This window comes from Gossypium arboreum, chromosome 9, assembly GCF_025698485.1.
Source record: "Gossypium arboreum isolate Shixiya-1 chromosome 9, ASM2569848v2, whole genome shotgun sequence".
In the NCBI taxonomy this organism is placed as follows: domain Eukaryota; kingdom Viridiplantae; phylum Streptophyta; class Magnoliopsida; order Malvales; family Malvaceae; genus Gossypium; species Gossypium arboreum.
In genome coordinates this window covers 76,174,986-76,189,871 of record NC_069078.1, presented here as the reverse complement: position 1 = coordinate 76,189,871, position 14,886 = coordinate 76,174,986, and the positions used below count along the sequence as shown (strand labels likewise).

At 34.2% G+C, this 14,886-nt stretch overlaps 2 protein-coding genes, 1 long non-coding RNA gene and 1 other non-coding gene across 4 annotated transcripts; all 4 read right to left on the bottom strand.

Annotated features, from left to right (window-relative positions):
* Nucleotides 1-840: 840 nt before the first annotated feature.
* Nucleotides 841-2,385, bottom strand: LOC108456957 (60S ribosomal protein L21-1-like). The gene is made up of 2 exons (XM_017755730.2): nt 1,904-2,385; nt 841-1,266 (listed from the first exon to the last, which is right to left on the bottom strand). The coding sequence occupies exons 1-2, from the start codon at nt 2,138-2,140 to the stop codon at nt 1,009-1,011; spliced, it is 495 nt and encodes a 164-aa protein (XP_017611219.1). The 5' UTR covers nt 2,141-2,385; the 3' UTR covers nt 841-1,008.
* A 1,544-nt stretch (nt 2,386-3,929) lies between these two features.
* Nucleotides 3,930-5,404, bottom strand: LOC108456958 (60S ribosomal protein L21-1-like). Its single transcript, XM_017755731.2, has 2 exons — nt 5,049-5,404; nt 3,930-4,339 (listed from the first exon to the last, which is right to left on the bottom strand). Exons 1-2 carry the CDS (start codon nt 5,283-5,285, stop codon nt 4,082-4,084), a joined length of 495 nt encoding a protein of 164 aa, XP_017611220.1. The 5' UTR covers nt 5,286-5,404; the 3' UTR covers nt 3,930-4,081.
* Nucleotides 5,405-11,303: 5,899 nt separating this feature from the next.
* On the bottom strand, nt 11,304-11,410 carry LOC128281000 (small nucleolar RNA R71). The gene has a single exon (XR_008271217.1). It is a non-coding gene; the product is annotated as a small nucleolar RNA R71 (small nucleolar RNA).
* Nucleotides 11,411-12,233: 823 nt separating this feature from the next.
* Nucleotides 12,234-14,131, bottom strand: LOC128280818 (uncharacterized). The gene is made up of 2 exons (XR_008270995.1): nt 13,795-14,131; nt 12,234-12,589 (listed from the first exon to the last, which is right to left on the bottom strand). It is a non-coding gene; the product is annotated as an uncharacterized LOC128280818 (long non-coding RNA).
* Nucleotides 14,132-14,886: the final 755 nt, after the last annotated feature.

The following is a 14,886-nucleotide window of genomic DNA, read 5'->3' as shown; positions in this document are numbered from 1 at the left end:
CTTTTATCAAGCAGCCATGAATGATGCTATCTCACCTGGGAAAGTTGAATTTATAAGATTTCCAGTAGAGGTTGGAACTGCACCTTCAATAAAACAGGTTGAGAAGTTTGCATCTTTAGTTTCAGATTGTAACAAAAGGCCCATCTATCTCCATAGTAAGGAAGGAGTATGGAGAACTTCTGCAACGGTCTCTAGATGGTGGCAGTACATGACTCGTTTTGCATCTCAGTTAGCAAATGATAGATTATCACAAGATGCAAATGGATCAGGAGATCATCAAGCCTCTTCTACTACTGAAGAAAAGCTCAAGTTACAAGAGACAAATGAGTTATTGCAAGAGACTTCGAATGGAGCACATAAGAAAGAAGCCTCCTCAGATGATAAAGAAGATAACAAAATTCGTATAACTGACATTGACCTTGTTTCCAGCCAAGTTATGACTTCTGAGAAGCAGTCAATGTAGAAGGAGCAGTAATTAATATCTATGAGACTGCTGATCCTCTAAACGCTCAGATTCAACAAATATGAAAATTGTTATTTTTTAGTCAAAAACGAAAAGCAAAAGGAGACAAAAAAAAAAATCACTTCTTAATAAAATAAGAACACAAGTTTTCAAACATAAATAACAAAAAATATAATATAAAGCAAACAAAAATAGTGCGTTCACTCCGCCATTAAATGTGAAAAATACTCACAGAATGCGCCATGTGTGGAAATATTGCTTGATGGGCTGGAACGTGAGATGGTGGTAAAAGTGTGCAACAAAACCAAGGATTTTTTTGGTTAATTACGTCATTCAATCACGTACTTATATAATGCAAAAACAATTGAAGGAATTCCTTTTATCACTAAATTAAAATGATTGATAAGATTAAAATCTTTTCAAAAGCAGTAATTCTTCAAATGAACTACAAATAGAAAACAACACATCCAAAATAACTATCAAGGCTTACTTAAGTTATGCAAAGGGTAAACCAAAAACAGCAAGACAAAAAAAACAGAGTAGAACTAGTAGCCACCCTTGAGATCATTAACAACATCGTATGGAATGGGAGTAACAGTTTCCAACATCGCACCCTCGACCATGAAACCAGGTTTTGGGCCCTCAGGCTGCCTCTTTGTGCTAATCACCTCACCCTTTGCCTTGGCCTCTGCCTTGAGCTGATCATTCTTTATCTTCCTCAGTTTGAATTCCTCAGTGCACCTTGAAGGCTGAACATGCTCCACTCTGACATGAATCCTCTTCCTGATAATCCGGTTACCCACCTGAAATCCGGAAGCATATTAATACAACAATTACACAAATTTCCAACCCCCCATACAGTGCACAAGCTTGAAAAAATCAGCCGGGAAAAGAATATAAAAAGGCCCGATAGCAACAAGTGAAGATTGCAATATTGTTCACATGATCACCGCTGAAACGCTGGGGTGTTGCGTCCCATTTAATCAACATGATAAGTCGACTTATTGAAATATATAAACTAAGCTCATCCCAAAAGAGTGATTATACATATTTTTTCCCCTTCAACAGCAACTCCAACATGACAAAGGGGCTACACTATTGCTGAAAGTAGTAATGTACACAAGGAAATCTAACTTTGAAATAGCAGCACACCATATTTCAAAATGGATTTTCATAATATACATACCGAACAGATTACTATAAGTGGATAAACAAATCCAATCTGATAATCAGAATAAACAATTCCAACCACATAGAAAACATCAGCAAACAGCATTCAGAAACAAGAAACTTATTGCACATAAAATGCTGTATTGGGACTTAGTTGGATAAATCGTAGTGAAATCGAAACCCAAAGTACAAATAAACATAATACATCAAGCAAAAATGAAACTGAAAACCCCCAAAACGATTCGTACACCAAAACCCCCAAAACAGTACCTGCTTGTTGACCTCAACGCCGATGGCGCGCTTGGTGACGTTCCAGACACGACCAGTGCGGCCATGGTAGAACTTGTGGGGCATACCCTTGTGAACGGCACCATTTACCTTGACGTCAACATAGTCACCGATCTTGTAGGTCCTGAGGTAAGTGGACAATGGGATGTAACCCTTCTTTCTGAAGGGTCTGGAAAACAGATCCCTAGTCCGAGATCGGAGACCGTGACCAGCTGGCATTTTTCACCCTCTCAGGTTTTCCTTTCCTCGCCGGCTTGTAGAAGATAGAGATAGAGGCGTTGAGCTGTAGGGACGATTAAAACCCTAACTATGATCCTTTTATAGTCGCTTTTTTGGTCAGGTTTATCTTTCTCTCGACATTTTTGGGTTTGGGCTTTGATTCCTATTTCATTCTTTGAATGATTGAGAACGAAGGACCAGATCCGCCATTGTAGGAGCTCATCCGGGCATAAAAGGCCATCTAATATGTAGATTTCTCGTTTTGGATTTTTGTCTTGTTTTTGCAAAAGACCCATTAAAACCTGAAATTCATTAAGAAAAGTTATTCAAGTACGGCAAGTTAGGTTGAGTAGGGATGTAAATGAAATATTACTGCTCGCAAGTTACTCAAGTTTAATTTTAAAATAAAATCGAACACGATTCAGTAAGTATTGAGCTAAGTTTGAGCTAAATTTGAGTTTAGAAATACTTGACTCAAACAGCTTATGAGCCTTATCAAGTTTTGTTATTTATATTATTAAATTACTTTATTACCTCTAATATATATTATTAACTCTAAGTTTAATTATCGAATCAAGCTCAAGAACAAAAATTGATAAACGAGCTTAATCAAGCTCGAAATTGAGAAGCTCGATTATAGCTCGAGCCAAGCTCGAGCATAAAACTAGATGTTCGAACGAGCTGAAGCTGAGTATCGAATTCTAAAATTTGGGTTAAGCTCGAGTTTGATAGTATTTGGGCTCAACCCAAGTTTTAACATTTTATATGGGCCAGATTTGGAATTTTAAGACTATTTTTTGATACAAACCTAACAAAGGAGTCTAAAATTTTGTTTGAGCCCGACCTAGCCCATGAGCACTTATTTTTGTTCATCAAGGAGCTTTTTTTTTTGTTTTTTTTTAATGCATTAAATGTCAGATTTTACTTGAAAATTTAGAAGTGAGTGAACTAGATCTTAAGTGCAAAAGTATGACTCTAAACTAGTGAGTATTAGAACTTATAATCTATTTTTGTTCGAGGTATTAAATTAGTGGATACTCTCTATGGGCAACATCATGTTGACGTGGATAAATCAAACTATGTAAACATATCACTATGTTGTACATTATTCATCATTTATGCGTGAAGCAGTTGACACTGCTTCTGGTACCGCTCAACTTTACTTGCAAATAGCGTATCTATTCTTTCAATACATTCATGAAATTCAATGCATCCAAACCCACCAATGTTATGCATTAAACATCATATCAATAAGTATACATGCATGAGCATCAATTCATTTGCGCAAACATTAAAAAAATCATTCAAATCACATGTATATGCAAATTGAAACTCTTTTCCTTGTTGGTATATAAAAAACCAATTAAAACAAAATACTAATTTAAACATTTATAAAAAAAAAAGATAAAAGACATTTAAAGCATAATGGGAGAATAAAATTAATGTAAAAAGCATCTTATTACATTCTCACAACAAAGCAAAAAACTTGAAGAAAAATAATATAGCAAAAAAACCATTTTATTCAAGAGTCAAGATACATACAACAACATAATCCTATTTGCATAAAGTCACTATCTTAAAAACATGCTAAGAGGAACAGATCAGTTGTTACTTCAAAATTTGTTATAAAGAAATGTTAAAAGGGAAAAAAAATCAATATTTGTATGTGCACAATAATACCAAATATTTGGATATGCATGGAAAGCATAGTGATACCAAACCAAAAGCTATCATTTTGAAGAATATAGAAAAGAGAAACAAACATACAAAATATACTTCATTAGGCAACTTTATCTCTAAAATAAAATGATTCATAAGATTAAAATCTTTGCAGAAGCAGTAACTCTTCAAAATAAACTACAAAACGTAAGCAACACATCCAAGATAACTAACAAAGCTTACTTAACTTATGCCAAGAATAAACCAAAAAACAGAGTAGATCTAGTAGCCACCCTTGAGATCATTAACAACATCATATGGAATGGGAGTAACCGTTTCCAACATCGCACCCTCGACCATGAAACCAGGTTTTGGGCCCTCAGGCTGCCTCTTTGTGCTAATCACCTCACCCTTTGCCTTGGCCTCTGCCTTGAGCTGATCATTCTTTATCTTCCTCAGTTTGAATTCCTCAGTGCACCTTGAAGGCTGAACATGCTCCACTCTGACATGAATCCTCTTCCTGATAATCCGGTTACCCACCTGAAATCCGGAAGCATATTAATACAACAATTACACAAATTTCCAACCCCCCATACAGTGCACAAGCTTGAAAAAATCAGCCGGGAAAAGAATATAAAAAGGCCCGATAGCAACAAGTGAAGATTGCAATATTGTTCACATGATCACCGCTGAAACGCTGGGGTGTTGCGTCCCATTTAATCAACATGATAAGTCGACTTATTGAAATATATAAACTAAGCTCATCCCAAAAGAGTGATTATACATATTTTTTCCCCTTCAACAGCAACTCCAACATGACAAAGGGGCTACACTATTGCTGAAAGTAGTAATGTACACAAGGAAATCTAACTTTGAAATAGCAGCACACCATATTTCAAAATGGATTTTCATAATATACATACCGAACAGATTACTATAAGTGGATAAACAAATCCAATCTGATAATCAGAATAAACAATTCCAACCACATAGAAAACATCAGCAAACAGCATTCAGAAACAAGAAACTTATTGCACATAATCTGCTAAATTAGCTACATCTTTACATACTATATCGGGACTTAGTAGGATGAATCATTTAACAATGAAATGGAGACCCAAAAATACAAATAAACATAATACATAAAGCAAAATGAAACTGAAAACCCCCAAAACGATTCATACACCGAAAGTCCATCAAACAAAGAAAAACCCACAAATAAAAACTAAAATCACCGTTGTTTCAGTACCTGCTTGTTGACCTCAACGCCGATGGCGCGCTTGGTGACGTTCCAGACACGACCAGTGCGGCCATGGTAGAATTTGTGGGGCATGCCCTTGTGAACGGCGCCATTTACCTTGACGTCCACATAGTCACCAATCTTGTAGGTCCTGAGATAAGTGGACAATGGGATGTAACCCTTCTTTCTGAAGGGTCTGGAAAACAGATCCCTGGTCCGAGATCGGAGACCGTGACCAGCTGGCATTTTTCACCCTCTCCGGTTTTCCTTCCCTCGCCGGCTTGTTGAAGAGAGAGAGAGAGAGAGAGAGAGAGAGAGAGAGGCGTTGAGCTGTAGAAACGATTAAAACCCTAACTGTGAGCCTTTTATAATCGCTGATTTACAAGACGTAGGTTTATTTTCCTCTCGACATTTTTGGGTTTGGGCTTTGATTCCTATTTCAGTCTTTGAATGATTGGTAAGGAAGGACCAGATCCGCTAATTTTTGGAACTCATCAGAACATTAAAGCCCATCTAATATGTAGATTGCTTTTGGATTTCTTTTTCTTTTTCTTTTGGTTAAATTTAACGAGAGTCCCTTTAACTATTTCCTTTGTTTGAGTTAGGTATCTAAACTTTATTCCATAACTAGAGTTGGCTCCTACCATTAAAAAAAGTCAAAGTCAATCAGGAAGCACAACATCATTAAAATATAATTAAATAATAATTATATTAATATTAAATAAAATAAAAACACCTCTCTTACGTTTCTCTCCCTAATGCAACATAACTCAACCATAGAACAACTATAGCAAAATTTACTCAACCATATGAAGCATCAGGGTTAGACAAGATAGTTCTAACGAAGCCAGTGAGCTCAATATGAATGTTCCTTAAGCCTTTCACCATGGAAATGTGGTTGATCATCGATTCCGTTTTAATCTACGAAATGTTCATAGTGTGGTTCTTGGAACAATAGTCCAATCATGACTTTAGAGGTTGATGGAACAATCTAGTTGACACTCCATTTAAGTTCACTTTCTCCTCCATTTTTTATTTTACTTAATATTAATATAACTTTTTTATTTAATTAGTTTTTAGTAACATATGAACGTGGCGCTTCCTAATTGGCTCTGACCTTTTTTTAAAGGAGTGTAACAATAGGGGGCAACTTTGATTATGGAATAAAGTTTAGATATTCGGTTGGCATTCAAATATTGCGCTACTTGTGGAATATAGTGGCTTTTTTTTTTATATCTCCAACATGTTTGTTAGGAAGGATTTGGTGCATTATAGATTGCAAGGCCAACAAAATGCCCATTGCATAGTCCTACCAATCTTGTCGGGCCATGCACATTTAGACAATAAGCATCCCTTATTCAAACTTAACGAAGATTATTTTGAGCCTCCTATTTAAAACCTCAAGCTCTTTGATAACCTAAAGATAGTCAAGCATGTCAATGTCATCACTCAACTTGTAGATAAAATTGGTCCTAAAGAAGAAATGTTTGTAGAACTTGTTGAAACCCCTTTTGAAACAATTATCTTAGCTCCAACTTTAGATATTCGGTTCGACAAAAAAAAAAAAGTTTAGGTGCCTAAAACAAAGAGCATAATATAAGGGTCTCTTGTTGAATTAAGCTTTTTATTTTTATGTTTTTACAATAAACCCATTAAAACTTGAAATTCGATTTGAAGCAATTTCTCAGGGTTGAGAATTAAGCAAAATCAATCTAAATTGAGGTGTTTGGGCGATTTATAAAATATAAGTTAAAAAGTTGTGGATACCAAATTGATTTTTTTCATTTAATTTAGAATTTGTTTTGATTTTTTTATGATGTAGACAAATATTTTACATTTGAAATAGTGAAAATAACTTAAAAGTGTATGCAAAAGCATTTAAAAATACAATATAAGTGTTATTTAAAAAAGATATTTATGAGAAAGACTTTGAAACTTTACTAAATAATATTCAAATGTCAAAATTAATAAGAAAATTGAACCAAACCACATTATTATGGACGGTTTGAAAATTTAAAAAGAAAAATTCAATCCAACTAAACAAAACTCACCCTTACCGACAAAAGACTTGGTTTCAAAAATTTGACTGTTATTATTTCTCTTAAATTAAATTAGTATTTATAACTATTTTGCAATGTTTGTTTAATTTCTTTATGGATGTTCACATTAATCATTTCTAATTTTAAGTTATATATGAGTATAATTTTTATTTTATGTATTTTTAATATATAAATAATATGAGTATATAAAAGCACATATAACTATTATATCAACCTAAATAAACAATTTTAGAGCTCAAACTCAAACTTCTTTAAGAGTCGGTTGGCATTCAAATATTGCGCTACTTGTGGAATATAGTGGCTTTTTTTTTCATATCTCAAACATGTTTGTTAGGAAGGATTTGGTGCATTATAGATTGCAAGGCCAACAAAATGCCCATTGCATAGTCCTACCAATCTTGTCGGGCCATGCACATTTAGACAATGAGCATCCTTTATTCAAACTTAACAAAGATTATTTTGAGCCTCCTATTTAAAACCTCAAGCTCTTTGATAACCTAAAGATAGTCAAGCATGTCAATGTCATCACTCAACTTGTAGATAAAATTGGTCCTAAAGAAGAAATGTTTGTAGAACTTGTTGAAACCCCTTTTGAAACAATTATCCTAGCTCCAACTTTAGATGTTACACAAAGGGCTAGAACACTTGAATGTTTAAAGTTGAGCTCAATTTCTCAATTCACAACGTCAACTTTATCAATAAAAGAATAAACATGGTCATTTAGTAAATAAATAATCTAAAGAGGGCAACATTGTAGTCCTTCCCTCCTTGCATATTTGCTAAAATGTGAGAGGAAAATAAGGCAAAGGGAGTTACCTAGTAAAAAAAATTGGTTGTTAATTATTAAGTGTTTGTTGAAATTTGTTTTGTCATAAAGAGAAGTTGGAGGCATATTTTGTTATTGACATTTGACAATGTTAAGCGAAGTATGTTTATTTGCTTCTTTTCTTGAGTTTCATGTTATCATTATTTGTTTTGCTATGGAAAACTTTGTTTGTTGTAGCATTTTACCAAAAATGCCAAAGACGAAGAATGTTAGTGCTAGGAGTTTTGCTCCACCTGTAACATCATTTGTTGCATATTGCCAAACAAAAAGTTTGAGCAACAAATTGTTTATCATTTCCATGCACTGTCAATTTCAACATGGGTTTACAATATAAATAAAACAAAGAAAAATAATGTGATACCTATTAAAAAAAAACTAGAAAATATGTGAGTCCATTATACTGAAAAGACTTCAAGATCGAAGCCACATATAGAAGATTATAATGGTTAAAGATAAAGACAATATACTATCCTCATTTTTAAGTAAATTGAAATGAACGCTTAAATGATGCTATACAAGTTCAATCTATTTATAGTGAGTTGCATTTTTTAATGTGATTGTGGGGTTTATGAACATTTTTTTGGCAAAACATTTAAATTACTAAAAATTGAGAGTGTGTTATAACAATTTTTAGTAAGCAAAACTATTTTAGGGAAAATTTCACACTGGAACTGCGGTTATAAGGCTCAAGCCAACAACACTTCAGAGATTGATTGGACGTCGGGTAAAGTGCCACAAACGTGGGTTTGATATCAAACTTGCTCCAACAAGTACATACAACAAGTCTATTCAACATGTTCTTACCAAAGGAACACTGTAACACCCTGATACCTGACCAGTCTCTAGATTTGAGCTACAAGATGCCATATTCTTTACTAAAGCAACTATGATTAATTATACTCAATTCAAAACCATTACGCATTCAAATACAATTAAAACATACGTATCGCAAGATAAGTAACCATTTTCAAGTCTTATACGAGCTTACGAAAGCTCTTTTGTTAACCCGAGATTGAAATAAGACCAAATTTCAAAGAATTCAAAATTTCAGGTTAATGTCGTGACTTCAAGAGTTCTTCGTCGTAACTCACTCACAAGATCTCGTCACAATGATAGAGGTCCGATGTCACAACGTGATTGTCTATTTCTAGATGGTCCAAATTGGTACCTATTCCATCTACTCATTTGTACAGGTTATTACTTTCATTCATTCAACCAAGCGAAATTCCATAATTCAATACTCTTTACTAAGCATTTAACACAACTTATGCATAAACATTACTTCCATTATACCATTGCGGTCAAACATACAAGTAAATATCATGTTGATAACCATTTAACCATTTGACATACTTGCTGATAAGTCGTAATTTATACATATTTTTATCTCATGCTTAACACATTTTTGGATGAATTATCATTAGATTTGTGGAATTTGATGCTCCTAATCTATGAGCATAGGAGAGTAAAAATAGCGAGAAACACCAAAAACGGAGAAAATAGGTCAACGTGGGAAATCAACACTGCTTGGACTTCCTCACACGGGTAGACCATATGCCCGTGTCTATTTAGCAAATTTAATACGGCCTAAGCCACCCCACACGGGCGTGGCATATGGCTGTGTCCCTATCGAGCCCAAGTCTAGTTCTACTCGGAAAAGGCCATTTTTGAGGGTTTTGAAGCATTCTAAAGCCTATATAAACACCTGAGGGACGCACCTAAAGGGAATACACGAAGTGGGAGGCAAAGAATTACTCAAAAAAAGCCGATTGATTCATCTCAGAAGTCGGATTCTCCTTCAAGACTGAAGATCTCCCTTCAATTTCCTTCAGGGGTTTTTGGGTTTCTTTATGTTTTGTTATTATTATTCTTCTAAGATGTTTTCTTTCACGCATATGAACTAAATTCCCTAAATATATAAGGGGGATGAAACCTAAGACGGATCTTGTTACTATTTTCTGAATTATATGATAAATACTTAATTTGTTCTTAATTATGTATTCTTAATTCTTACTTTAATATTCCAGGATATTGATTCAAAGTATTGATGTGCTTATTCAGAGGAGCAAAAGTCCCTCTAAGAGTAGATCTAGCATAATTAAGCGGAGTTGATTGCACCCCTAGACATAGGGTGACATAAATCTGCTGGATTAGGGTCAAACCTAATAAGGGAATTCATAGATCAAGTTAATACAACACTAGGGGTTTTAATTAGAAATAGATTTCAATTAATCAACCTAGGGTTAGAAGTTGTTAGTCTCGAGAGAAATAATAATATAAATTAGGGATTTTTACGGATCGAGTCAAGTGAATAAATTGTCTAGTTTAGAGTCAAATAACAAGTGAAGTCTAAATGGATTCTTCCTTGGGTATTGTCTAAATCAATCAGTTTTCCCAAAAGTATTTCCCCAATTTACTTCCTGTGCATTCTTAGTTTAGTTAATTAGTTTAGATAAAACAAATCCCTTTATTTTTAGGTTAGATAATAAAAAGAAGATTAATATTAGTACTTTTAGTTCCTATGGGTTCGACATTCCGGTCTTGCTATAAGCTATACTACTGTTCGATAGGTGTGGTTGCCTTTATCGTGATAATAGTTAGTTTTCAAATACGATCAATTATAAATATAAAACTTATCACGAACATCAAGTTTTTGGCACCGTTGCCGGGGACTAAGATATTAGGAACACTTAATTTTTATTACTTTAGCCATTTATTTTTATTGCAATTTAAATTTATTTTTGCTTAAATTATTAAAATTTTATTTTATTTGCTTCTAGCAGGTTTTTGTAGTTTATGACTAGAAGAAACCCGTCAGGACCTCTACTTTTTGATAGTGAGATCGAAAGCACAGCTTGCAGAGACCGAAGAGAAATAAGGCGAAGCCTACGATATATAGAGGAAGGGCAAGAGAATGATAGTCAAACTACAACTGAGGGGATGGCTGAAAATCAGAATAATCAGTTACCTCCTGTGGTTGCCGCAGATCTAATAAATCAGAATCCTGCTCCTCGTACTATATATGATTATGCTAAACCTACTTTAACAGGAGCTGAATCGAGTATAGTTAGACCTATTATTGCTGCAAATAATTTTAAACTGAAACTTAACACGATTCAAATGATACAACAGTTTCTTCAGTTTGATGGTTTGCAGTACGAGGATCCAAACACTTATTTGGCGAATTTTCTGGAGTTCTGCGACACTTTTAAGATCAATGGCTTTTCTGACGATGCCATACGCCTTCGGTTGTTTTCATTCTCATTGAGGACTAAAGCTAAACAATGGTTGAACTCGTTACCACAAGGGTCAATCACAACTTGGGAACAAATGACCGAAAATTTTTTACTAAAATATTTTCCGCCGGCTAAAACGGCTAAACTAATGAATGATATCTCTTCTTTTATGCAGATGGATCTAGAAACCCTGTATGATGCATGAGAGAGATACAAGGACCTATTAAGAATGTGCCCTTACCATGGGTTACCTCTATGGCTGTAGGTTCAGACTTTTTACAACGGTGTAAACCCCTCAACAAGACAACTCATCGATGCAGCCGCTGGTGAAACTTTAAACAACAAAACACCTGATGAGGCTTATGAATTTATTGAAGAGATGTCACTGAATAACTATCACTGGCAAGTCATGAGAACAAAGCCGACAAAAGCAGCCGGTGTTTTCAACCTCGACGCAATTACTATGCTATCTAACCAGGTAGAACTATTAAATAAAAAGATTGACGGTTTGTATAGTTCTACTCAGGTACATCCAGTAATAAGGTGCTATTCAAATGGAGGAGGAGTACACACAGAATATCAATCCTTCATGTAACACCCCTCGCCCTCATCTGACGCCGGGACGGGGTTCGAGGTGTTACCTGACTTTTGCTAACACTTCCATACTAAACAGGGCCATGAAATCTCAAATAATTAAAAAATTTTCTTTTCACATGCAATCTGTCCCTTATGCGAGCTTACGAGGCCCAATACATGCATTCAAGCGTTCAGGACCCAATCGAGAACTCATGAAAACTTAGAAAAATCTCTTGCGTTAAGGCTTCACACGCCCATGTGCTCAAGCCGTGTGGCCGAAATAGGCTAATTATCAAGCCTTTTGTCACTCTCACACCACATGCATAGATACATACTTATCCAATAACATACAACGTGGCATAAATGAGCTCTTAAACATCTACAAACATGTTATGCTCAAGTTATTTTCTTATGCAATAAATATTATAGAATTTGCCCATATCATTACCACATACTAGACATAACTATCATTACATCACAAACCATTCATGAAGCATTATTAACTATTTACCAATCACTTAATCCTGCATTAGTTACTAGCTCATCAATGAATCTCAATTCAATCTCTAGGTATACATGTTGTAAGCCACATCACAAGAGATAATAACATACATGCATAAGAATAATCATATGGGCCCATAATGTCATTAGCCGACATAGGCCAATTTACATGACTAATACTACCTTAATAACAAGCCAATGCCTTTGGCTAAATCATAATATTACATACTCACATTAAAACCCTATACATGCCATAGACTCGAATCACTTGAGTTTACTTACTCCGATAATGTTAACTCGATAGGGTGATAATATCTCTGACGGCCTCCAACCCGAGCTAACCTGGAAACTCTAGAAAACATGGGAAAGAAGGGGGTAAGCTTTAAGCTTAGTAAGTTCATATGAAAACAATAAGCAACTCATTAACTTGTTTTATCAATGTTTACAACATATTTTCAAGTTCACTACAAGCTGTCTTTCTGAGCAACGGTCACTAAATTATTTATATCTGGAGCTACGAAACTCGAATTAAGTTCCATTAATTTTCCTGAAACTAGACTTATTTTCCTTTCTTCCATAAAATTTCCAGAATTTTGGTTAAGCCAAATAGTACAGTTTATTAGTTAAAGTCTCCCTGTTTTAGGGTATGACCACTCTGACCCTGTGCACTACAAACCGAATTTCTCCTGTACAAAATTCCAACGACCATGCTGTTTATTTCCCATAAAAATAGACTCAATAAGGAATCCATTCATGTAAGGTATAACTCTTAATAATTTTTTTTACAATTTTTGGTGAATTTCTAAAGTTAGAATAGGGGATCTCGAATTCATCCAGACCCTGTTTCACAAGAATTCAAATATCAAACAATATGGAATTCTTTTTCTTCCTATGTTTCTTTCATGTGAAAATAGACTCATTAAGCTTTAATCCCATATTTTATTCTGCCTTTAACTCATTTTCCACTATTTTTAGTGTATTTTCAAAGTTACACTACTGCAGTAACTCAAATCTGTCAAGGCTAAATTACTCATTCATGATCATTGTTCATAATATTAATACAACACCATTTTATCCATCATGGTAAGAACACATATTATGCATCATAGATCATCACATATCAAGGCATTCTCATAGGATTAGTATACATACTTGCACAACTCGTAACATAACTCGAGTGCATACTCACCAATGACTTACCTCATTGAGACCATCATTAACCCTTTCCTTGGATTGCCCGTTGAACACTTGGAATACTAATTAGATACTCGGAAAAGCCTTTGCACATAAGTGCCTCAATTGTAGCTAAAGCTACCTCATATCTCATGACATTTCAATGCTCACTCTCGAGCTAGTCATCTAGACTCATAATTCCTAGTGACATGTCACTTGTATCCTATTCTATTCCTAAGGTTCAAACGGGATTTTTCCTCGTCTATTAAGGCTTTGTCTTATCATATTTCTATTAATTACATACACATTAATATCTGTACAATTCATGTAATGATAACATTTAAATACATGTATAGCATGGTATTGTTTACATACGAACTTACCTTGATACCACAAATGTGAAAAGGACATACTCGTCCATAAATCGATTTCTTTCCGTTCTAGGTCCAAGTCTCAATTTTCATCATCTATACCATCACATTTAGCCTACCAATCAGTCACAATATTCATATGGGTCTAAAAATCATATTTTACAAATTTTTATTTTGACCCCAAAACTTTTACATATTTGCACTTTTGCCCCAATGCTCGTAAATTAATTTTTATTCAATTTCTATAAGGTTTAAGACATGCTGAACATTTTTCTCTTCTATGGTAACTCCAAATTTTCACTAATTCACACACTTATGGCCAATTTGTAACTTTCACAATTTAACCCCTTTTTGACATTTTTACCAAAATTCATTGAATAAAACTCATATTTAACACATCAAACATTCATTATCCACTATAAATCATCAAAACACAACCATATCATGAATGGGTAAATTTTAAACTCTAATTTCTCTTCAATCAATTGGTAGAAATAGAAAATTTAAGCTTCGGGATCTCAAAATACGAAAATCATTAAAAACGGACAAAAACTGTACCTATATAAGCCATAAAAGCTTGGCGAATGGAGCTCATCCATGGCTGCTATTTTCTGTTCTTTCCACGGTTGAAGAAGAAAGAATGAAAAAAATGATAGCTTTTAACATTTGTCTTATTAGGTTATTTTAATTAATTTACAAAATTACCCTTTTATTTCAACCAAATTTCAAAAATACCAAACAAATATCCATTCACTAACTTATTAAAGGAATAATTGTCACATAAGGACTTTCAATTTAAAACTCATAACAATTAGGCACCTCATATATAAAGAACTCAACTTTTGCACTTTTTACAATTTAATCCTTTTGACTAAATTGAGTGCTCAAACGTCAAAATTTTCGAATGAAATTTTTACGAAATATTTTAATGAATTTATAGACTATAAAAATATAATAAAAATATTTTTTTTTCTCGTCGGGTTTGTGGTCTCGAAACCACTGTTCCGACTAGACCCAAAATCGGGCTATTACACTTCAACCCTAGCACCGAGGAGGAACAAGTTCAATATATGAGTAATAATAATTCTAGACCTTAAAATAACC

Bases quoted from the DNA above. Each gene is read 5' to 3' on its own strand.
- LOC108456958 (XM_017755731.2), bottom strand. From the start codon at position 5,285: ATGCCAGCTGGTCACGGTCTCCGATCTCGGACCAGGGATCTGTTTTCC. The intron at 4,340-5,048 runs GTACTGAAACAA...TCCGGATTTCAG, and splicing joins GCGTTGAGGTCAACAAGCAG to GTGGGTAACCGGATTATCAG.
- LOC108456957 (XM_017755730.2), bottom strand. From the start codon at position 2,140: ATGCCAGCTGGTCACGGTCTCCGATCTCGGACTAGGGATCTGTTTTCC. The intron at 1,267-1,903 runs GTACTGTTTTGG...TCCGGATTTCAG, and splicing joins GCGTTGAGGTCAACAAGCAG to GTGGGTAACCGGATTATCAG.